This window comes from Heteronotia binoei, chromosome 14 (genome assembly GCF_032191835.1).
Source record: "Heteronotia binoei isolate CCM8104 ecotype False Entrance Well chromosome 14, APGP_CSIRO_Hbin_v1, whole genome shotgun sequence".
NCBI classification, from domain to species: domain Eukaryota; kingdom Metazoa; phylum Chordata; class Lepidosauria; order Squamata; family Gekkonidae; genus Heteronotia; species Heteronotia binoei.
In genome coordinates, this window is record NC_083236.1 from 34,197,003 (window position 1) to 34,222,020 (window position 25,018).

Genomic DNA, 25,018 nt, shown 5'->3' on the forward strand with positions numbered 1-25,018 from the left:
GATGTCCAGATCCCTTAGCAACACTGTGATCTCCCCCGCCCTCCAGTTGCGTGGGAAAAGTTAATAGAAGTTTTGCAATGCATGAGACCTTGGGAATCGTCTTTTTATGATACCGTCTGACAAAATGTGACTTTTTGCATGGGCTTCTAAAAACCATTATTTCCTTCGGTTTAAGGGAACCTCCTCTGTTCTCACGGCTTGCAGAGCTCCGTGCTTACTGACTGGCTACACGATCTGCCACTCGTAGCAAGCCTCCCTTGGCCATTGGGTTGGTTAAAGGTCCTCCCAGTGGCAGCCTCACCAGGAAGTTCAAGCACCCAATCAGGGACAACCCCAAAGAACGTTAGTTGAAAGCAGCTCAGATAGGTGTGGTAGTTCGTGACAGCGAAAGGTGCAGGAGGGCTGGATTCGAACTGAGAACTCTGCCCAGGAAAGGAGGCTGAAGTTGGTTCTTTCCCAGTAGAATTGCCAACCTGTTTCCGAACTATTGCATTATTGACATTAAATCTTGTTTACTAAGAAATATTAATTGTAGCCAGGCCTCAGATTCAGCAGACGCTCACAGGAGCAGAGCTCCTGAACCTTTCTGAGGGTTCCCCCTCTTCCTCCCACCTATCTACCTTGTCCACTGAATAGTTGGTGCAGCTGCATAACAATCCCTGGATTAGGAGAGCGGGCAGGCAGGCAGCCAGCCACCAAGGGCTTTGCCACGCCGCCAGTAGCCCTCATTAACCCCTTGAGAAGCCCATGTCACCCTTTCTCCACTTCTTATGCGATTTTGGGTGGCAGGTGACTTGCTGGCCTTTTGACTGGGGGTGGGTGGGTCAGGAGAGCCCCAGGCAAGCGAGGCCTGCTTGTGCTGGCTGAATCTCTAGCCAGCCCAAACAGGCCTCGCTCGCCCAGGGCTCTCCTTTCTTGCATTGGGTTGCTTTTGGCTGCTGGGGGGGGGAGCATATGCTAATGAGCTCCACCACCTATTTTTCTTCAAAATGACCCCTGATTGCAGCATACGGTGTTTCCTAGTCCAAAGCCCAGTTCTTGTGCCAGCTGCTCCAAAGTGGGAGTGCCCCCATGACAATCACACAGGCAGACACTGGGGCCAGGCTGTCCCCCAAAACAATCTTTGGACCACCCCTAAGGACACATCCCCACACTCCAGAGACTGTCCCAACAGACTGTCCCCTTCTCCCCACTCTTACAGTATAGGGAAAGGTCCCCTGTGCAAGCACCAGTCGTTTCCGACTCTGGGGTGACGTTGCTTTCACAACGCTTTCACAGCAGACTTTTTACGGGGTGGTTTGCCATTGCCTTCCCCAGTCTTTTACACAAACTCAGGCCGTGAGCAGAGAGTTCACATCACAGTACTGCATTGTGATTCCTGCATTGTGATACAGATCAAAATTGCATTGGCCTTTTTAGCTACCAAATCACACTGCTGACTCATGTTCAGTGTATGGTCCACTAAGGCCCCCAGATCCTTTTTACACATACTGCTGCCAAGACAAGTCTCCCCCATTCTATAATTATGCATTGGATTTTTTCTACTTAACTGCAGAACCCTGTTAAAATTCATTTTATTGCATTCCCTACTCAGTTCGGGGGGAGTGGTTGGTTAAGAGAGGGGACTGTATGTGCTCAGCTGTCCTGAAACCAGTTGCTCCCATTTGGGTATCCTCATGCTTATAAATGCAGGTTATTTTGAACACACCCATCTGTGTTGCGTGACACTTAAGAGCAGGAACCTGAATGAGCGAGTCATTCAAATAATCCTGCAGCATTGATCCTTTGCCCTGCTAGGAAAGACACACTCACGAAGTCTATAGCAGGGGAAGGTGCACTCAGAGGCTGCTGAAATCTACCAATGCAGCACTTACAATTGGTAATGCTAAGAGGCTAAAATGAATTTGGGGTAATGGAGAAATGTAATGGGTAAATCACTTTCTGTTTGTCCGTTGCTTTGAAAACCCTGCTAGACCACCATTAAGTTTTATTCAACGTGATGACACTTTACACATGCACGTAGCCTACTTGGAGGGGTGGGGCTTGGCTCAGTGGTAGAGCATCTGCTCGGCATGATGATGGTTTCAGGTTCAATCCCTGGCATATCCTGGTAGAAAGATCAGGTAGGAGGTGATGTGAACCTGGAAAGCTGCTGCTAGTCCAAGAAGACAATACTGACTGATTGACTAAAGGCTCTGATTCAGTATAAGACAGCTTCATATGCTCATGTGCCTGGGGCTTTGCTTTTTCTCCTCAGACATTGTCCTGGGCAGCACCAAGCATGAATAGCAAAGGGTAATGTTTTTGAAACTACAATGAAGCTTCCTCAAAGAAGTCTCTGGAGAAGTAAGCATATAAATAATGGAGCAGTGGGTACCCAGGAGTTGCAACCTTTAATCCCTTGCAGCTTGGACTCTGGGGACCCATATGTAGGAGCACAGCTGCGCATGATTTGACTGGGGAGGGGGCAAGACGGTGGTCATCTCTTACTATTTGGAACATGATAGTGAAATGTATTGAGCTGGTGTGGACCACAGAGACTGGTGTGGGGCAGGCAAGAGCAAATGGCTGCTTTGCATTGGTGGCATGGTCTGGCATGGAGCAATATGGGGGAGGGGGGCTAAAGTAGCCCACCTGCAGGCATCAGGAACACCACTGCCTTCAAGGCTGCAAAGCAATGATAGCTAAGATGGAGTCCAGTCTGTTTATAAAGGTGAAGGCTAGATGGTGATGGGCAGTCTGTGACACCTGTGTTTTAATGGGATCGAGCATCTGTTTGGCAAGCAGAAGGTTCCAGATTTGGTCCCTGACATTTCCAGCTAAAAAGATCAGGTAGCAGATGATGTGAAAGACCTCCACATAAGGTTGCCAGGCCCCCTGGTGGAGACAAGGGTCTCCTGCTGCCAGACTCTACCCCCAGCCACCAATCAGCTGGCCAGCGAGGGACACTTAACAAGAGAAAGGAGAAGACCTAGGCCTCATTGCTAGTGTCACATAGGAAGTGATGTCATCATGCCAGTGACATCTGAGTGATACTCTGACATTTGAGTGATACTCTGACATCTGGGTAAAAACGCTATGGTAAAAACCATTTTTACCACAGAGCTTTTGCTCAAATGCCAGAGTGTTGCCTGGACAATGCTGGCGTGATGCCACTTCCTTTGCAATGCTGGCAATGCTGGCAACAAGACCTAATCCTTTTTCCTTGTAAGTGCCACCCCATCCTCTGTCAGTTGCCAGGATCTGGCTACACTACCTCTACCTGAGACCTTGGAGAGCTGCTACCCATCCAAGCAGACTATTGACCTTAATCATGCAGTGTGTTAAGGCAGCTTCACGTGTGTTCATGTGGCTTAGAGTTCAGCTCAAGTTTAGCCCTGGAGCCTGTTTTTCAAGCCAGGAATATAAGAGTGCCTCTAAGCATGGGCTGAGGGTGTATACCACTGAAGAACCACAACTGTCCCTCCACACACTTTGAAGCCAAAGACTGTACTTTCCGAACACACAAGGCAGGCATTGCTGGTTAGCTGAGGAGAAAGTATGAAGTAGCTGGCATAATACCGCTTTGAGACTAGCACCACCCCTCCATGTGCTTGGTTCCCATAATACCTGCTCAACCTGTGTATTTACAAATATGTATTGTAAAGGCATTAGATGTCTCCTGTGTTTGTTCATTAGAAGGCTTCAAGAGCTGCCTTGAACTGCTCACCCAGGAAAGGAAGGCCCTGCCAGAAACATCTGATCCCACTGCGGGTTTGCTTTGAGTCAACATACTTGACTCTCTGATGGGGGAAAGCATGCTCAGAGGTCACTGAAATCACCGATGTAGCAGTTCTAATTGATCAGGTGAATAGGCTAAACTTTACCTTAGACTGGCAGAAAGCCCCACATTTCTCAAAAGTGGAATGAGAAACTTTTCAGGACTAGAATGTGCTGTGGAATTTAGGACTCATCTATGTATTCCTGGTCACTTTCATTCCAGCAGAGGTAGGTTTCACCCAAGTATTGCCAGTTTATTTACTTCTCTTCACCTGCAAAGTGGTAGTTTGTTTTTTTAAAAGCAGGATCTTATTAGCTCCCTTTTCCAACATCCTTTGGAGGTCTGCTGTTAACTTACCATTAATACCAGAAAACCTTCATTTAGAGACCACCACCTTTTCCAATGAGACTCAAAGCAGATCATATGAAAAATAATTCAAATAAGCAAGGATCTCTCATAAACCATTACAGAACCTAGTGACAAAGCACCTTGAACTGGCTCTGAGTATTAGAAACCTTGACTGGGCACATGAGCCTACATTTGATGGCGCTGTGGTTCCTGTTCATGCTTTGTTACACTCAGCTCCCAATCCAATGGGGCACGTTTCTGTGAAACCTTCATTGCAATACATGGAAGCGGTGTAAGAGTTGTGTGCAATGCTAGCCACACAATGGTCATAACAAGTGGGTTATTGGATGAGGATCTGGAGACCTGGGCTCAAATCCCTCGTGTCATGGAAGCTATCTGGATGACCCTGGGCTAGTCACACACTCTCAGACACTCTGAGACCTACCTTACAGGGTTGTTGTGAGGATACAATGGAATTGAGAACTATATGAGCTGGTTCAACATATTTAGAGGACTCCTGAACATCTCCAGCTGCCCTCTAGGTATCTTTTCCTCCCTTTATTAATTTAACCTCACCCTGAAGAAGTGTTCTGTATAGCTCAGAAATGTGCATAGCATATTGTGAGTCTTAATTGGTCCTAATAAAAAGGACTTTAAGATGTAGCTAAATGAGCTAGTATGGCTGTCTGGCTTTGCTTCTCCTCCCTGAACATTGCTCCTTCAAGCAACTGAGTTGGCTCCAGAGCAAATGCGCAATTTCCTCTGATTCCCCCCCTCCCACTGCAGACCCCACCCCCCAATGTCATTCCTTGGGGTTCCCCATTCCCCAGGAGCAGAATTTTGTGGAGATCTGGGGAAGGCAGGAAAGTTCCCATCTGCCAATGGAAACTGAGCCTCTATACATCCCTTGGCTTGGATCACCTCCGAAATAAAGTTGGATTTTGCCACCCTCCCTGGGGAAAACCATAACCCTGCCAAGCTGTTCCATCTCCTGCCCTTTGGGTCCAGATTCTCCTTGCTCAGTTTATGACAGGGCAAAACAGCAAAGAAAGGTGTGAGAGAGCAAACAAGACACCGAAGATGTCCTTTTGCGACAGAAAGCCTATTTAAAAAAATCGTGTTAGTCTCAAACGGCGGGAAATGACTTCATCCTTTTTTGGGCCGCAAACAGAAGCCGGGGGCCCTCCTCTTCCTGGCTGCTGTGGTGATGAGTAATCTTGTTGGCCCGTGGAGAAAAGCCGAGCTGACGGCTGGTGCAGGCGGACAAGGGAGGGAGAGCTCGACCTGAACTGGTAGGTGCAATAATGAAATATTACTAGTGCCTTTAGTAAGCGCAGGATGGTAAGGCTTCAGTACTACAGCAGGAGCCCTCTGCTCACGACCTGAGGTCGATCCCAGCTTGGTTCAGGTAACCGGCTCCAGGTCGACTCAGCCTTCCATCCTTCCGAGGTCGGTAAAATGAGTACCCAGCTTGCTGGGGGGAAAGTGTAGGTGACTGGGGAAGCTAATGGCAAACCACCCCGTAAAAAGTCTGCGGTGAAAACGTTGTGAAAGCAACGTCACCCCAGAGTCGGAAACGACTGGTGCTTGCACAGGGGACTACCTTTACCTTTTTTTAGTGAGAGCAAGAACCGAGGGCGGGACCGTCGCGTCCCCAGGATCGCTAAAAAAGCATACTGCCCCGGTGCGCGGTTTTGCTAGTTGCGGATGACCCATCCCACCGCCCGGCGATGCGGAGGGCCAGCCCGCGAACAAGCGAGTTGCAAACGGTCTGCCACTTCCAGCGGCTTCAGCGGATGGCGTCGCTCAATCGGCCGGGTTTGAAGCCTTCCCATGTGATCCCACCAGGCCGCTTTCGTCACCAGAGCCGGGGATTAACTCTTCTTCCTCCCCCGTTTGAGCCTGTTGGTCTCCTGTGCTGTGGAGCCGCCTTTCTGGGGAGGGTGTTTGGTTGTGTAGCTGCGAATGCAGCCCCCGCAACAACGGGGCCTCTACAGGGCAGATTTCCCTGCCTCGGTTTCCTTACCGTGGCTAGCACCCCCTCCCCTACAGCCAGGGCTTTTCCGGTTTTTATTTTTAAGAAATCAGCAATAAAAATTTATGCGTTTTCTCTAAACTCCCAGCTTTCTTTTTTTTCTTTTAAAGGGATGAAGGAATCTCTTTGTAGAGAGATTATTTCCTTCTTGTAACTGCAATGAAAGGGGATAGAGAGTTAGTTTTTGGCTTAAATGAAAGATGGTCTTTCTGTTGGGTCTGGTTTAGGATGGCGGAACTAGTCAGGCAGCCGTCCTTACTTTCACTTGGCAGAGTGCTCTTGCTGAGCTTCAGCGCAGCACCATGTTCTAGTCTAATGGTTACCACACTATCTCACGCTATTAACAATTAGGTCCTCTACTGCTCCACGTACACCTGCTTGAATGGCCTTGGGTCAGCCATAGCTCTGACAGAGGTTGTCCTTGAAAGGGCAGCTGCTGTGAGAGTCCTTTCAGCCCCACCCATCTCACAGGGCGTCTGTTGTGGGGGAGGAAGATAAAGGAGATTGCAAACTGCTCTGAGACTCTTGAGATTTGGAGTGGAGGGTGGGATATAAATCCAATATCTTCCAGATCTTCTTTTAGGCCAACAAGGCACTGACCTATGGACCCCCACACCTTTAGGAGCTATAGACCAGCTCCCCCTCGCCCCCCCCCCTGTTTTTTTCCTTGCTTGCAGCACTCCCAACCTGTACACACAGCCAGCAACTGAGCCGCTCTTTGCCCAACTTGCCTGGTGAGATCTCTGCCTCTATCCCACAGCTTTGTCAAAGGGGCTTTTGAGAAGCTGCATGCAGGATGCAGTGGGGGCCAAGGGCAGCCGGGTGGGCGCTCCAACTCAGATAATTTGCCAGCTGCTCCCCCCCCCCCCAGATTTTGACTGCCTGGGGCCTCCAAAGGGTTTAATCTGGCACTGCTGTTCCACAGACTGCACAGGGAGCCTTTGCTTTAAATTAAGAAACCAATACTGGTGGATTTAGTTAAAGAAACATAACATGTAAGTGTAGCGGAGAGAAAGAGTGGCTATCTATTCTAGCCAACTATGGATGGCTTTGTCTTGATAGTAGGCCATCTGCTTAGTTCAGGTCAGGAGAGACACCACATTACTCCTGATGCATGGAGGGAAGAAGAAAAAGAAGAACAAACAGGAAGGATGTTCTATGAGATTACATTCTATTTGTTATAGAGGGTGAGTAAAAGCAGAGCAGACAGGAAGGAGACTGATATTGTCCTAGCTACCTAGCTTGGTCTATGGTATTTGTAGTCTTGGAGGACTAAGCAAGAATGCCAGTCTGTTCTTCTTCAGGGGTGTTGAACTCATTTGTTAGGAGGGCCAGAGTTGACATAGATGAGACCTTATTGGGCTGGGCCATGTGTGTCATAAAATGTAATGCCAGAAAGCAGAGATATATGCTTTATAAAGGACACAGACAAACACAATTAAAGATTTTTTTAAAAAAAACTTTAAAAACATTAGCACTCTTGCAATATTTTGTTTATTTAACAGTCTCTGATAACTGACACATCTTGTTCTGAATTATTGCATAGAAATCTAGAGACAATGTACGGTATATGCTGTAGAAATCTTGAGTATGCTGTTCAGGTGGTTATCTGTAAGTTGCAAACCTACTTTTGATTTATTAACATTCATTACAGAAATCTCATGGTCAATGCTTTGAGCCTGCGACCCAGAGGAAAACATGAAATGGCAGGGCATTGCGAGCTTTTGTACATAAATTGCTTCATGTGGTGGTCAGCCAATGGAGAAAACAGAGACTTTGCTCTGTAGCTCTTGTGTGATTGAGCAAGCCTGGCAAAGCAACTGGTGATGCAGAAGGAAGCAAGAGAGAGAGAGAGAAGGAAGCAGATTACAGTGAGTTGCTCGCAGGCCTGATAGGAGCCCTCTGGAGGCCTGATCTGGCCCTCAGGCCACATGTTCGACACCCCTGTACACTTTCCAGGGACCTGATAGATGGTTATAATGACATTAATATAATGATTTGTTTAAACAAAAGAGAAAGAATTCCCATGGTACTGCCCTAGAAAAACTTGATGCTTAGAAAGGTTATGTTTTGTTTTGTTTTGCTTATCTGGTGACTCTCTTGCTGATTGTATAAAGAGCCATTGAGGTTCCACATACTATCCTTGTTGACAAGTTGGTAAAATGTGGTTTGGATCCTGTTACCGTTAGTTGGATCTGTAACTGGTTGACAGATTGCATCCAAAGAGTGCTTGTGAATGGTTCCTCATCCTCTTGGAGAGGAGCGACAAGTGGAGTGCCTCAGGGATCTGTCCTGGGACCTGTTTTGTTCAACATCTTTATCAATGATTTGGATGAAGGAATAGAGGGAATGCTTATTAAATTTGCAGGTGATACTAAATTGGGAGGGCAGTACTGAGCCTTGGCAGTACCGAGCCCTTCCTCCCTGGCGTACCCGTCTGTCTGACTTTAATGAATCATCCTCTTCCACTCTGCCCCCTCCCGTGGCCCTTATCGTGCCTTTATTAGACCTGCTGCATCCCAGGCAGGCATGAGCAGGTGTTCCCCTTCCCTCCCTGTGGTATTGGCACACTGCCAGTGGAGTGGGTCCAGCCTTCTGTTCCCAGTGGAATTGCCCATGGGTGGGTCCTTGCCATGGCAGCCCTCTGCGGGCCCCCTCTCGGCTGTCGGGGGCAGTGTGGTCCAGTCCAGAGCCAAGGCCAGGGCCTCAAGAGCCGAACACTAGCATGCACTGAATTTGTATTAGATCCTGGACCTTGTATATATTTGACTAGTGGAAAATGGGCAGCTGTGTTGATCATCAGGCCTTGCATTAAATTCTGTAAGTGGAGTAAGAAGATGAATGTTTTTTATAGACCGCTGACTAGCTGGTAAAAAGGGTCTTGGAGCCCTCCTGAAGTTTACTGAGTAATCTTTACTCCAGATTACTGAGATAAGTTCTCCTGCAGAAAACAGTTGCTTTGGAGGGTGGAATCTATGGGAATTTCCCCTGCTGAGGTCTCTCCTCTTCTCTAAACTCCACCTCAGATCCCCAAATCCCCAGGAATTTCCCAACCTGAAGATGGCAACCCTAATTCATCACCTATAGTATGCCCAAACACCCTCCTCCTACACCTGACCAAATAGTTTGACCCCAAGATGCAGACAATACAATCCTAGAACAGAAGTTCCTACTGGAAAACTGAGATCTTGAGGACAGACCAGGTGGAGACAAGCAAGTTAGTAAATAGTTTGCAGGGTTTCAAAAACCTGCCAAATCCATTTCATTGGGGCCCATGTCCTGACCTCAAGTAATGCTAACTCTGTCATTCTGGCTTAAAAAAAAATCTAGTCCCTCTCCGGGTTCATTCCTGAGAAGAGAGATGTGATGGTGCAAATACTTTATCCTGTGATTTCTGGTGGGAAACTACTGTCATGTTGCACCTGGCTTCAAGGCAAGAGACGAACAGAGGTGGTTTGCTAAAATGGTTCTGTGAATCTTACTTGGCCACATTATCCTCTTACCTCTCCTTTATTCCCCTCCCTTTTTGAGCATCAGCTGATACGTCTGCTTGGGGGGCAAATTATTATTATTTTTCTTTTTAGTGCAGAGATCTGCTGTTGGAGTTTGAAATCAGCTGCCTCAAAAGGATGCCAATACTGGACATTTGGGACATGATCCCGGAAGAAATTTTGTCCCACATATTTTGCTACCTCCCTCTCAAGGACAGACTCGCAGCCTTCCAAGTGTGTAGGCGCTGGGCTGTGGCGGTTTCTGCCAGTTCCGTCTGGAACTTCACAGAGGTCAGGTAAGGAGTGGCAGCTCAACTCTTCTGTTAGCCCCCCTCCCCCTGTTGCCTTATCTCCTGGAGAAGTCTTGCCTTTATTTACTAACTCGCTTCCTTCCTCTCCACCCATTCTGTCCTCAAGATCTGTCCTCATTCTGTCCCCAAGACCAGTAAGAACTTCTGCTCTAGGACTGTATCGTCTGCATCTTGGGATCACCTCGCTCTCCTCACCCTCTCTGCTTACTATTTAGTAAATGTCTAATCCAGTTGGCTTCAATGTAATACAGTGGCAAGAGCGCTGGACTAGGACCAGAGAGACATGAGTTCAAATCTCCATTCAACCATGAATGTCACTTGGATGATCCTGGGCCAGTAACTCTCTCTCTTCCTGGACCTAGAGTGCTTCAAGTTGCAGCTGACTGATGGCAACCCCTAGTGGGGTTTTCAAGGCAAGAGACGTTCAGAAGTGGTTTGCCATTGCCTGCCTCTGCATACGGTCCCCGGGTTTCCTTGGTGGTTTTCCAGCCGACTAGGAACCTGGACTGACCCTGCTTAGCTTCAAGATCTTATGAGAGCAGGCTAGATGGGGCCATCCATCTCTGTTTAAGCAACATCAAAAGATTGTTACGAGTCGTTCTCTTCATCTGCTTGCACTTTGTGCCCATGAAGTACTTAGTGCTGCTGGTTCTGCTGCCTTTAATTTAATTTAAATTTAATTTAATTTTTGGATTTATATCCCGCCCTATCTCACAAGCGGGCTCAGGGCGGCTTACAACAGTAAAACAACAGAGTTAAAATAATATCATGAAAACAGACATTACAAAACAGGAGCAGCACAGTTTACAATCTTAAGAACATAAGAGAAGCCCTGTTGGATCAGGCCAGTGGCCCATCCAGTCCAACACTCTGTGTTACACAGTGGCCAAAAACTGTTACAGACATAGGCAACAAAACCACCCAACAGCATGTGGTTGATGGCTAACAGCGTAGCATAACAAACATCATAATGGTGAAATGCTGGGGGAAGTGATGGCTTTCAAAGGACGCCCACTGGATTAATTTGAAGCCTGGCGGAAGAGTTCTGTCTTAGAGACCCTGCAAAACCTTGATAAGTCCTGCAGGGCCCGGATCTGCAGCAGGAGCTCATTCCATCAGGTAGGGGCCCAGACCGAAAAGGCCCTTGTTGAAGCCAGGCAGACATCCTTAGGACCAGGGACTATGAGAAGATGTTGAGTAGCAGACCTGGGTGGGAGAGGCAGTCCCGAAGATATGCAGGCCCCTGGCCATAAAGGACCTTAAAGAAACAGACAGTGCAATCCTACCCTGAGTTACAGTCTTCTAAGAGTTATACTTTCCTAAGTCCACTGGCTTCAATAGACTTGCAGCAGTGTAGCGCTGCTTGGGACTGTAGTGTATCTTTGAGGGCATTGGATAGTGTGGGGCCTTAAATTATTTAATGGAGAATAGAATGGTTCTCAAGCATAAAGTCATGGGTCTTGGCCACTGGTTTTCCAAACGATGATAGTGACAATAACTGAAGTAATCTCAGGCCTCATCTAAACAATATAAACACATTCCTGGCCAGTGACTTGACATCTATCAAGAATCCTTGCCGTAAGTGTTGATGGTTGCAAATTTTAATCTGCTTTGAGTGATACAAAAGGTTTTTTTTAACTGTCCATGGAGTCCTGGAGGCTTCTTATCCCATAAGTCACTTCAGACTTCCTGTAGGAAGTTGCAGAAGCCAGTACTTTGAAAGGGGAACCATAGACACTGAAAGCTAGACTGCTCTCATTTTTTAGAGGGCTTGGAATCAGAACTTTATGGCCAGCCAATACAGAAAGCCTTCTGCCAAGGGACTATAATACAAACATTCAGAATGCCATAGGCCAAAAGATCACAGGACACTATATTGAAATTCTAGAGGTGGATCCCTGCAGTGGCAAGGTACCAACTCAGCATGCCAAATGCACACGACAAATCTTAGAAATGAGCAAATAGGACAGCAGAAGTTACCCTAGGACCTCAGAAACTGTGCTGGAGCAAAACTTATGTTCATCAGGAGCCACAGCTGTTGGACTCTTGCCTTGAAAATGCTATGGGGTCACCATAAGTGGGCTGCAGAGGTTTTTTTAAAGTCGACTTTTTAAAAGTCAGCTGCAACTTGACAGTGCTTTCTACCCTAGCTCAGTGGTGGAATACATGCTGCAGTTGGCAGAAGGTCTCAGTTTCAAACACTAGCATCTCCCATTCAAGGATCTCACTAACAGGTACTGGATAAAATAGTAAAGAGTCCAGTAGCACCTTTAAGATTAACAAATTTTATTGTTATAGTATAAGCTTTTGAGAATCACAGAGCTCTTACAGATCTAGACCGTTTTCGCACACAGCTTACCTCGCAGTCACACTCCTGTTCCCTCCACAGCGTCTGGTCGGATTTTCCACCACCTGCGCTGAAGTTACAGGAAGTGCTGCGGCTTTTGCGTAGCAAACGTAAACTACTAAAAGCCAGTTTACGTTTGCTACGCAAAAGCCGCGGCACTTCCTGTAACTCCGGTGCAGATGGTGGGAAATCCAACAGATGCTGCGGAGGGAACAGGATTGTGACTGCGAGGTAAGCTGTGTGCGAAAACAGTGCTAGATAGCCTGGATCTAGGTATTGGGTAAGATCTTTCTTTGCCAGAGACATCGAAAAAACTGCTACCATTCTCTATAAAGACTGGACGAGAAGGACCAGTGGCCTGATTCAGTATAAAGCTGTTTGTGAACTGAACCTTCCAAAGGGTTCTCACAGGTGCCTTTGACCCGCCCCACCTCAATGTTTGCAGGAGTCTGCCTTATTTTAGAGTAAAGCAATAAATGCAAATGGTTAATACCAGGGCTTTCTTTGTAGAAAAAGCCCTGCAGGAACTCATTTGCATATTAATAATAATAATAACAATAAATTTTATTTATATTCCGCCCCCCCCCCCCGCCGAGGCAGGCTCAGGGCGGCTTACAGGACAATATTAGGCCACACCCCTGATATCACCATTGTTTCACATAGGGCTTTTTTTAGGAAAAGCTCAGCAGGACCTCATTTGCATATTAGGCCACACACCCCTGGCACCAAGCCAGCTGGAACTGTGTTCCTGTGCATTCCTGTTCAAAAAAAGCCCTGGTTAATACTAGTGTTAATATAGTAGCATCCTGAATAGCCTGGTCTAGTTCAAGTTCAGGAGAGCTTGGAAGTGAAGCAGGATCAGCTATGGCTAATATTGGGGAGGAGACCACCAAGGAAGACCAGGGTTGCTATACAGAGGCAGGCAGTGGCAAAACCACCTCTGTTCACCTCTTGTCTTGAGGACCCCTTGAGGGTTGCCATAAGCTAGTTGTGACAACAGCACTTCTTATGCTTTTTTCATATAACCCCAGAAATTTCCAGTTCTGTTTCTTTTCCCAATGCTCTTTCAGCTGCAAGGATGAGGATGAAGATGGCACATTGCAGAGCTTACACCAGTTCCTGGACCTTATCAAGCATCTGAAGATCTTGTTTGATCAGTCCAAGGAGGTAATTCGGAGGAACGTCTCTCAAATTTTAGACATGCTGGCCCAGCAGAACCACAAGTTGCAGGCTCTCTGCATCGCCTGCACAGGGGAGAATCCCTATTTTTATGCGGGCCAAGACATCCTGCAGAGCATCAGGAACATCTGCCAGAGCGAGACCAAGATCAACCTCCAGAAGATTGATTTTCGACAGATGCCTTTCACTCTTGATGATGGGATTGTTGAGCTGATCGCAAGCTCTAGCCCGAACTTGCGCACCTTGTTCATCAACAATCGCACCCTGGTTTGTAATGTCAAGCCAGAAGCTATTGTTAATCTTCTTAGGGCTTGTCCTAAATTGTCTACTTTGGGTGTCTATTATGCCAGCCTGTCTGAAGATGTCTTTCAGGAACTGGTGAAGCCAAATCGGGAACCTTTCATTTGCCTGGACATTTTCTGTGAGCGTCTGGACAAATACATCCCAGTTATCACAGAAGACCTTTGGGCTGCAGTGAGTGAGAGGCACCCACAGCTGTATGTCGAACTCGAGTTTGAGCACACGGTCCCTGCCTGGAAGATACCTCGCATCCTGAAGCCAAATATCCCCGTGACCACTCTGGAACTGAACACTTTTACATACATGGTGAACCAGGTTAGGTTTGTCACCAGCAACTACAGCAGAACTTTGGAGAGGCTGGTCCTTCACACCACTCCATCCGATGACCTCGACTTCTCCTTGATAGATCTGGCAAAGAAGTGTGTGCGTTTGAAAGAGGTCCACTGTTACTGCACAGTTAGCCAAGGTGTAATTGAGGCCTTCTTGACACGTTGCCCGGATCTGAAAAGATATACTCTAAAGATCACCAAAGAACGCCACCCTTGGCAACCAGTAATTGTCTCATGATTTTTCTAAAGAGCTACTTTGGAAAAACCTGCTCAACCAGTTTGCATATTATGAAATCCTCATGTCCTCCTTCTGATCAGGTGTGTTTAGGAAGTTCAGAACTTCCTGGGTTTGCAGGGGCCAGATGTGGATTAAGACTGCAGGAAGTGGAGGCCTAAAGCTTCCCCTTTGTGGCATTTCGCCCAACTTGAAATGACCCCCAGGGAATTCTTTGGACTGTATGGACTACTTGGGAAACTGATGACTACATGTAAGTTTCCCAGTGGGGCAATTAATGGCTCCCTAGGACCATTTCAACTTGGGAAAATAGTGTTGGGGTCCTTTCGCACTCTTATTTTCATCACTTGTGTGCCCCTATTGCTTTCACGTTTTTTCTGCACTTATGTTGCTCCCTCTAGTGGTTGCTTTGGTGTTACATCACTGTATTTCCACCATATTTCCCTGCAGTTGCAAAGTGCATGGGAATGTGCTAGAGATAGTGTGATGTAATATCAAAAGGACCACAAAAGGGAGCAAAACACGTGTGGGAAAGAAAAAACCTCTGAAGGAATAGGGGCACCCAAGTGATGAAAATGAGAATGCAGAAGAGCCCATGGAGTGGGGAAAGTGTAAGTCCCCTTTCCCCATGATCCAGGTTGGTCTCTGATGTGCCTGCAAATTAAGTTCCAAGCACAGAACTCAGCACATGCCTGATCCAAAGAGGGAGTTTGTCAAATGTCATTTGACCCTCAAACTGCAGCGCTTACTTCAGCAACCATGTGCTTACACAGTGCCAGCTCTCTTCATGCTCCACTGAACGTATTGTGGACAGCGCAATACAAATATAAAGTACTTTGCTGCCAAAGTGAGATATGGAAGGGATTGCTGTGTGGTTTCAAAATGTGTAGGCAGTATGTATTGTATGGAACCGAAATGCTTTTCTGCTAAGCTATTGCTGGAAGAAACAGCTGCCATTTTAGAGCACAGGTCCTGATGCAACCTAAAAGTAACCTCAGTGACTATGGTGGGCTGAAGTCATGTGGATAATAGGCTATTGCACTTAGACTCTAACACATAGCTAAGTAAGCCCGTTAGTTCAAATCAGTATGAACATGACATTGCTTCAGTGAATGTGGATTATACATACATCAGGGGCAGATTAGATATATATTTTTCTAGTTCTTTTGTGATTGTAATAATATATAAAGTTGTGATAATTTTGATCACTCACAATAAACATTTATCTCAGAGTGTAACTACACTTGACCAACTGCAGTGTGAAGAATGTTCTTTGCTGTTTTAAGAGCAAATGCCCTGGAATCTTCAGCCTTCAATCAATGGTGTGGCCTCATTTGGAGTACTGTGTACAATTCTGGTCACCACATCTTAAAAAAGATGTTATAGCACTGGAAAAAGTGCAGAAAAGGGCAACTAGAATGATTAAAGGGTTGTAAACACTTTCCCTATGAAGAAAGGTTAGAACGTTTGGGGCTCTTTACCTTGGAGAAATGTTGACTGAGGGGTGACATGATAGAGGTTTACAAGATTATGCATGGGATAGAGAAGGTAGAGAAAAAAATCCTTTTCTCCCTTTCTCACAATACAAGAACTTGTGGGCACTCAATGAAATTGCTGAGGAGTTGGGTTAGAGCGGATAAAAAGAGGTACTTCTTCACCCAAAGGGTGATTAGCACATGGAATTCACTGCCACCGAAGGTGGTAGCGGCTGCAAGCATAGCCAGCTTCAAGAGAGGATTGGATAAACATATGGAGCAGAGGTCCATCAGTGGCTATTAGCCACAGCGTATTGTTGGAACTCTCTGTCTGGGGCAGTGATGCTCTGCATACTTGGTGCTTGGGAGGGACAGCAGTGGGAGGGCTTCTATCGTCCTGGCCCCACTGGTAGACCTCCTGATGGCACCTGGGTTTTTTTGACCACTATGTGACACACAGTGTTGGACTGGATGGGCCATTGGTCTGATCCAGCATGGCTTCTCTTATGTTCTTATGTTATAACCTGTGGGAATAAATTTTATTTGGGAGCCGTGCTTTTTTATAGGAATAGACAGTGGTCATTCATCTGCCTTTAACTTCGCATTCATCTGATGAAGAAATCTCTCAAAATGTAATGAATATGGGATTCCTGTTGTGCATATAAAATGAAGTGCATATGCAATGTTGGTAAAAATAACGTACAATACTATTTGTAAAATGCACATTTATATTGTACTGACCTGGATAGCCCAGACTGGCCTGATCTCCTCAGGTCTTGGAAGCTAAGCAGGGTGGGCTGAGGCTAGTGTTTGGATGGGAGGCCTCCAAGGAGTTCCAAGGTCATGACACAGAGGCTGGGAATGGCAAACAACCTCTGAATGTCTCTTGCCTTGAAAACCCTACCTGATTGTCATAAGTCAGCTGTCATAAGTCTCTTATGACTACCAACTACACTTCGCATCAGCTGGACTCTCATTTTGATGGTACGAATTTGTATACATAAAAAGTCCCCAGATTGTTTACACTGTGGTGCTAATTGACATTTTTTGATGTTGGTTTCATTTAGTCACCATGGCCAAGAGCGACTGATGGCATCTATGTGAGCCAGATTGGCACAGTGGTTAAGTGCGCGGACTCTTATCTGGGAGAGCTGGGTTTGATTCCCCACTCCTCCACATGCACCTACTGATGTGACCGTGAGCCAACCACAAGTTCTCATAGAGCTGTTTTGCTCAAGGGCAGGTCAGGGAGAGCTCTCTTAGCCCCACCTAGCTTACAGGGCATGTGTTGTGGGGAGGGGAAGAAAAAGGAGATTGTAAGCTGCTCTAAAACTCTTTCAGGTAGTGAAGGGCGGGGTATAAATCCAATCTCTTCTTCTCTCATTCTCTCTGTATTTGTCAAATCCACTTTTAAACCACTTAAACTTATAGTCATCACTACATCTGGTGGAGGTACATTCCACAAGTGAATTATTTAGTGAGCGAGAAATTTCATTTGCCTGTCCTGTTTGTTCGCTCTCCCTCCCAATGTATCCCATAATATCCCTCAAACCCAGCATGTGCTTTAGCAGTTTATGTATTTTAATTGTTTTTAAACAGTTTAATAATATGCATTTTAATAGTTTTAATGGTCTCCCAATATTTCCTGAGACCTGGTAATCCTAGAGTCTCACGTTACATTCATCACGTGTACAGTTGAGCATGTGATCTTAAGCCCCACATTTATCCAGTTACTGGTTGCCAGATTTTATTTATAAAGTGAATGCAGGTTGGCTCCTTCTTACAAACAGATGTGTGCATGCACTGTATATGCAGAATGTACTTGTGTTTACTGCTAATGTTATTAAAATGTGATAGAATCACTAAAGTCCTGAAGGTGTGTCAGTGCCCCCCAATCTTGTTACAGCTGTGGGCGCTTTGAGAATTTTGAAAACAGACAGTGGGTGTCATAACAAAATGGCTGTCGGGAGGGTGGGTGGAACAAATAACAAAATGGCTTTCATGGGGGCTTGGTCCAATAAGAAACATTGGAATGTTCTGCAAAGGGGTAGGAGGTCCCAAGCCATGCAGCTTCTAACAATGAAGGAAGCTGTTTTCCAAATGGAGGCTCGGAGATATGAAGGTGATGCCCGTGGGACTTTGTAAACTGTTTCCTACTACAGTGAAATGGAGGAAATCCAAAGTTGGCCTTTTGCTTTGGAGAAGAGATGCTTTGAAGAAAAGAAGCAAGTGGACACCAGGAAACACATAGGCAGGGGTCGGGACACCCATTGTGTTGAAGATCACAGTCCTTCAGTACAGAGGTCTATGTCCTGAGAACATGATTCTGAAATTAGTGAAGCCAAACTGAGGACCCTTCTATTAACTAGATGTGTTGTTCAAGGGCCCTGAAATGTCAGTTTCAGAACTGGGTGGCAGGTCAGGCAAGAGAGAATAGCTCAGTAAAGCCAAAAGTCAGGTAGCCACCGAGACAAGATAGGCAACAAATCCATTGAGCAGGTGTGTAGAGAAAGAAGCATATGTATTTTTTAGATGAGTAGGGCATGGTAGAAACATAGTCTAAGAAGTCAGGGGTTTACAAGGCAGTTCAAAGAAGAGGAAAGATGTGTGGTAGAGTTGCCAAGTACATATCCATGAGGTTGGCAAAACCCCAGAGTGCTTGTGGTGCAACTTCTGTGGTTTAGCTCCCCCTCTGCTCATTCAAATAGTGACAGGGACTGGGAGACTGGCTGTCATAAGAGAAGGTGGCAACCCTATGACAGAGGACTCTTGCTTGCAGACTAGTTTGGAGTTGGGGTGGGGAGGGTGATGATGTGGGGCCAACATTGAAATGTCACTTCCAGGTTTTTTCCAGAAGTGACATCTCACTTTAGGGATTGCTGGAAAATTTATGGTAAAACCATTTGGTTTCTGGTGACTCCTAGAGAGGACTGATGTCACTTCCACTTCAGGGTTTTTCCTGGAAGTGATGTCATGGCATTGGCCATGATCTCCAGATGACAGCGATCAGTTCCACTGGTTGGGGGGCTGCTTTGAAAGGTGAATTCTATGGTATTTTATAGGGTTACCAACCTTCAGTACATAGTACTGTATTTTTTCGGTGCATAGTCTGTTTCTGTATAATCTTCAGGTGGTGGCATTACAATGGATCTCTAGGTGACAGAGATTGGTTCACCTGGAGAAAATGTCCTTTTTGGAAGGTGCACTCTGGCATTATGCTCCACTGAAGTCTACCCCATTCTCCTCAGGCTCCACCCCCAGAATCTCCAGGTATTTCTCAAACCAAAGCTGGGAACCTGACATTATATCCCACTGAGATCCTTCCCCTCTCCAGCCCTGTCCTTCCCAGGCTCCACCCCCATTTCCAAGAATTTCCCAGCTCAGAGGTAGCAACCCTACTTCTTGAAGCAGCATGCTCAGAAGGCAAACCAGCAGATGCCTCCAGTGGCTCTTTCCAGTGGTTTGCTGGCTTCCTGGGCGAACTGTGTTTGTGCAAGCAAGTGTATTCTCTTTGCATGAGGCTGCATCTTTATTCAGTGCATTGTGTGAGATCAAATGCGGTGCGCTTTCATTCTCTGTATTGTTCCCCTGTGGTTGGCCATGCCCCTGTGCATTGTGTGGAGCTTGGGAGAGAGCCAACTACCCTGCTGATGTGACTGGTTGGGGGGAACAGGGAGGGTGTTTTCCCTGCTGGGCCCAAATCGTGGCCGATGTTCCTTCCTCCCTCTGACATACGCAGTTCGGAGAGAGAGGGAGGCTTGCTGTGGGAAAGGGATGGTGCTTGTGTAGCTGGGCCACTGTTCAAAACTATGCAGGAGTCTCTCACATCCGTGGCTATGGATGGCTACTCCAGCAACGTGCCGGCATTTCTCACCAAGCTGTGGACGCTGGTGGAGGATCCCGAGACCAACCATCTCATCTGTTGGAGCATTGTGAGTAAAGCTCTTTCTTGCAAGTTTGGTATTGGAAAGAAGGACCAAAAAACAAACAAACCACCCTTCAGCACATCAGAGGATCAATGCTCAGAGAGCCTTCTGTTTGGCTGTAGCTGCTGTGGGCTGTGTTGACCCTGGGTTTAGTAGCCAGAAACAGATGCTCATATTCTGCTAGATTTACACATTTGGTATTATTCCAGCATTCTGCAGTCCAGTGCTGTACATGGTTGCTCAGAACAAAGTTTCAATCAATGTCTTGTGTAGAATGAATTGGTAGACTGCTCTGGATAATGTTAGTTGGTGTTGGTGGTGCTGCATATGTACCCTTTCAGAACAGATCTTTTTGCAATCTTTTCCTGGGTCTTCTGGGGGGATACATGAGCAGCAACTAACAAGCTACCTACCCCCAGCCTGTGCCTTTCTTGGGTAGAAAGGAATAGGTCCCTCAATGCAAAAGATTAAAGTAAGTATAATAAGTGCTGTCAAGTCCCATGCGACTCATAGTGATCCCTCATAGGTTTTTCAAGGCAAGAGGTGGTTTGCCATTGCCTTCCTCTACATAGCAGCTCCAGCTATCCTTGGTGGTCTCCCGTCCAAGTAATAACCAGGACCGATTCTGCACTAGTCTTTGCCCTGGTCTCGTTCTCGGCTCTCAAGTTTGCACGGGGCGGGGAGCAAGCAGGGAATACGCAGCCCCACTCCAGAGATGCCAATGCAGAATCTAGGAAAAAAGAGCCGCCCTGAGAAGCCCTGCACAGAAAGGAGAGTGCTGAATGTAGAATTGGTCTAGGAGTGACCCTGCTTAGCTTCCAAGAGCTGGCAAGATTGGGCTAAACTGGGCTATTCAGACTCCTACAAATAAGTCTGGGCAAAGTCAAACTGGGATAAAACAACACTGAAGTGTCTTGAAATATACAATTACAACTCTGGTTTTGATATTGCCAGCTCAATATTTTCTTGAAAGTGTCTGCCCCAGATTAGTTTATGGAGTGCTGTTCAATAGCTTGTCAGAAGAAATTTGGGGCCTCTCCTGCGTAATGTGCAAAATGGCTTTGAAATGCAGCCTTTTGCTCAGTTATGCAGCATATTTATAAATGCTGGACATGAAAAATAAATGATACATTTGTCCAGCGTTAACTAAGGTAAGATTTTTATGTTTTACTTTATGGAGGGTGAAAGTAGCACCAAATTCCTTGGCCAGTGGGTCCTGAAAAGTATAGGAAGGTTAGAAGGGGGGCCCACTTCAAAAAGTGTGAAAATCCATGAGTTAACTGGTGTTTGCTTATGTATGTTATAATGTTCATTTGTTATTTTATTGGGTTTATATCCCACCCTATCCCAGAACAGGCTCAGGTCAGCTCAGCTCACAACAATTATAAGTATATATAAGTGCTGTCAAGTTGCAACCAACTTAAGCAACCCACAACAACAGGTTTTCCAGGCAAATGAGAAGCAGAGGCAGTTTGCCATTGCCTTCCTTTGCAAACCCTTCCTTAGTTGCCTCCCTTCTAAGTACAAACACTGCTTAGCTTCTGAGAACTGATGAGATTATTATTATTATTATCATTATTAGTAGTAGTATTAGTTTATTTATATTCCGGTCATTCCCCCATAGGGACTCAAAGTGGAGTACATCATAAATAATAAAATCACAATGAAATCACAACAGCATCACAATAAAAACCAATTACAATATTCAGTACAACAGGATGGTCCAGCAGGACAGTATGATAAGATGGTATAGCAGGACAGTACAGCAGATCAGCACAGTAGGATAGTACACTAGGGGAGGCCAACTGATCTAATGGGTAGATGCCCACCGCCTCACCTGAAAACCTGGCAAAACAGCTCCGTTTTACAGGCCCTATGAAAGGCTAACAAGCCAGGTAGGGCCTGGATCTCCATAGGGAGCTGATTCCACCGGGTTGGGGCCAGGACAGAAAAGGACCTGGCCTTGGTAGAGGCAAGATGGGCATCTCTTGGGCTGGGGATGGTCAGCCTATCTTGGGATGCCAAACGAAGTGACTTCTGGGGCATATACGGGAAGAGACGGTCCTGCAGGTATGTTGGTCCCAGGCTGCGTTGGTCCCAGATCAGGCTATACCATGGCATCTTCCCTTCCAGTGCTTGCTTACCATGTTTTTAATTCTTATCCCCTAACTTCAAATACATCTCTTTTGTGCAATCCATCCAAACAAGGTTTGAATCAAATAAAAAGAAAGCCCAGAAGAATATATCCCCCCACCCACCCAGATTCTCTTCAGACTTGGGCTGTTTACGTTGTTCCACCTGGCAGAAGGGTAACCAGACAGATAAATGGGGAATGCCCTTGATTTCCTTCCCATCCTTCTTCATTCTAAGTGCCAGGAAAGCCATGATTTAGGTATACCTTTAAAAAATGGCAAGTCTAGATGCCCACCGCCTCACCTGAAAACCTGGCAAAACAGCTCCGTTTTACAGGCCCTACGAAAGGCTAACAAGCCAGGTAGGGCCCGGATCTCCATAGGGAGCTGATTCCACCAGGTTGGGGCCAGGACAGAAAAGGACCTGGCCTTGGTAGAGGCAAGACGGGCATCTCTTGGGCTGGGGATGGTCAGCCTATCTTGGGATGCCGAACGAAGTGACTTCTGGGGCATATACGGGAAGAGATGGTCCTGCAGGTATGTTGGTCCCAGGCTGCGTTGGTCCCAGATCAGGCTATACCATGGCATCTTCCCTTCCAGTGCTTGCTTACCATGTTTTTAATTCTTATCCCCTAACTTCAAATACATCTCTTTTGTGCAATCCATCCAAACAAGGTTTGAATCAAATAAAAAGAAAGCCCAGAAGAAAATATCCCCCCACCCAGATTCTCCTCAGACTTGGGCTGTTTACGTTGTTCCACCTGGCAGAAGGGTAACCAGACAGATAAATGGGGAATGCCCTTGATTTCCTTCCCATCCTTCTTCATTCTAAGTGCCAGGAAAGCCATGATTTAGGTATACCTTTAAAAAATGGCAAGTCTATGAAAATTGCCCACTTGGGAAGTGTGGTGCTGGAAAATGCCATCAAATTACAGCCAATTTATGGTGACTCCATAGAGTTTTCAAGGCTAGAGAGTAACCGATGTGGTTTGTCACTGCCTGCTTCTGTGTAGTGATCCTGGACTCGGAGGTCTCCCATCCTAGTGCTAACCAGGGCTAGCCTTGCTTAGTTTTGGATATCTGATAAGTTTGGCCTAGCTTGAACCATCCACATCAGGAACTTGGCTTGGGAAGTAAGAGGAGAATTCTTGCTGGGAGGCTCTGCTAGCAGGAGGGGAGAATAGTCCTGGCTGCCTGCCTCAGTTGGGCAGTCACAAGGATGAGGAAAGAAGTGCAAAAAGCCTTCCTTGAGGAAGAGGTGTCCTGAGGGACCTGCTCTTCAATGTACACTGACATGCAGTTGTGTTACAAGGGGTCAGGAGAGGGGGTCTATTTTTTCCTCAGTTTTTTCACTGTGCCTGTGAAGGATGGCTGAAATCTTGCATGCCTGAAGGAAACCAATTTGTGTTGATTAATCAGTGAGACTCCAGAAAAGGTACCAAGGAATCCTAGGCCATCATCCCTCCAAAAAAACCAAACCAAATGATGTAATACCTTTTATTGAGGTGAACCCAAATGACAGAAAACATTATGTGAGCTCTTGAGTGCTACAGAGCCCTTCAGCAGGCAGATGTTACAAAAATGGTTTTGTTATGTTCTCCGGATTTTGTGTGGGCCCGTGTGACTGTTTACAACTTTTGTATTCTATCCAGGTCTTGACACTAATTGGCTTGAGAAGGAGAGAGTGTCCTGAATCAATAGTTGCTAACAGGGCCCAAATCCAGATAAATTTCTTCTTCACACCCTGAGTAATATATTTCTCCTTCACGTCTTGATTTGGGGAAGTGCTTTGGTCTATTAGGCTAAGGTTGAACTGTCTGTAGGGCTCTTTTTGTAGCAGGAACTCCTTTGCATATTAGGCTACACCCCCCTGATGTAGTCAATCCTCCAGGAGCTTACAGGGCTCTTCTTAAAGGGCCTACTGTAAGCTCTTGGAGGATTGGCTACATCAGAGGGAGTGTAGCCTAATATGCAAAGGTGTTCCTGCTACAAAAAAAGCCCTGTAAAATTGTATCACTATGGGTTTCCTCCTAGAAAAAATATGATGGAAAGTCAAATTATTATCTCCTTTTTTCTGCCTTTAAATGAAAGCCTTGTTTAGAAATTGCAGTTCAGAGGAAACAATTGTTTTGTCACCAACTATAGACACCAAGAATAGGTGTATCGTGGCCAGGGATTAAGTAGAAGGGTTACACCTATATGTACAAACAAAAAAAAGTAATAATAAATTGTAATTAAAATTTCAATACCTATTAGTGTGGCAAACTCCAGATTGGGAAATTCCTGGAGATTTGGTGGATGGAATCTGAGGAGGGGAGGTATCTCAGTGGGGTATAATGCCATAGAGTTTGCCCACCAAAGCAACCATTTTGTCCAAGGAAAACAGGTCTCTGTCATCTGGAGATCCATTGTAGTTCTGGGAGATCTCCAGGCCCCTTCTGGTGGTTTGCAAGCCTATTCCTTGTATGCTAATTATTAAATTACTTAACCTATCTTCAGGCCTCAAAAATTTATTTCAGTGCTGAGTTTTGTAAGACCTTGGGGTATATTTCTATTTTTTGATGACTTGTTGCATATGGTAATACTCGGGTCTCAGCAGTGAATCTTAATTTTGTTGATATTAAAATCTGGGCTTAAGTTGCCTGGTCTCAAATGAAAGCCAAAATGAACATTTTGACCATTCTGTATTTGTATAGGCCAACTTCAGGGCCTTTTTTTGAGCAGGTATGCACAGGAACGGAGTCCCGGCTGGCTTGGTGTTAGGGGTGTGTGGCCTAATATGCAAATAAGTTCCTGCTGGGCTTTTTCTACAAATAAAGCCCTGGCCAACTTCATCCAGTTTCATGTATGGGTAGAATCTTAATTTGGATTAGAATTCTCTATTCCTGTGGAAGTTTGAACCCTTATCCTGTTTTAACTTCTTTTCTTTTAGAATGGCACCAGCTTCCATGTTTTTGATCAGGGCCGGTTTGCAAAGGAGGTCTTGCCCAAATACTTCAAACACAACAACATGGCCAGCTTTGTCCGGCAACTGAATATGTGTAAGTAACACTCCAAGATCCAGAAGGGGACATTGTACTAGTATATGGGGGAAGAAAGAGAATGGAAAGTGCTACAGTGCGTGCAGATCCATGCTTAACACTCCAATGC

At 46.0% G+C, this 25,018-nt stretch overlaps 2 protein-coding genes across 4 annotated transcripts in view; both read left to right on the forward strand.

Annotated features, from left to right (window-relative positions):
- The first annotated feature begins 9,731 nt into the window (after nucleotides 1-9,731).
- FBXL8 (F-box and leucine rich repeat protein 8) lies at nucleotides 9,732-15,587 on the forward strand. Its single transcript, XM_060254256.1, has 2 exons — nucleotides 9,732-9,930; nucleotides 13,363-15,587. The coding sequence occupies exons 1-2, from the start codon at nucleotides 9,773-9,775 to the stop codon at nucleotides 14,336-14,338; spliced, it is 1,134 nt and encodes a 377-aa protein (XP_060110239.1). The 5' UTR covers nucleotides 9,732-9,772; the 3' UTR covers nucleotides 14,339-15,587.
- A 3,798-nt stretch (nucleotides 15,588-19,385) lies between these two features.
- The window catches only part of HSF4 (heat shock transcription factor 4), a 28,876-nt gene continuing 23,243 nt past the window's right edge, over nucleotides 19,386-25,018 (forward strand). Inside the window, exons 1-2 of one of the 3 annotated variants that reach the window (XM_060254255.1) lie at nucleotides 19,386-19,742; nucleotides 24,801-24,909. In XM_060254255.1, coding sequence (XP_060110238.1) covers nucleotides 19,521-19,742; nucleotides 24,801-24,909 — 331 coding nt within the window. In that variant the 5' untranslated portion in view covers nucleotides 19,386-19,520. The remainder of the gene's footprint in view (nucleotides 19,743-24,800; nucleotides 24,910-25,018) is intronic. The other 2 variants (XM_060254254.1, XM_060254253.1) reach the window with 2 other exon arrangements.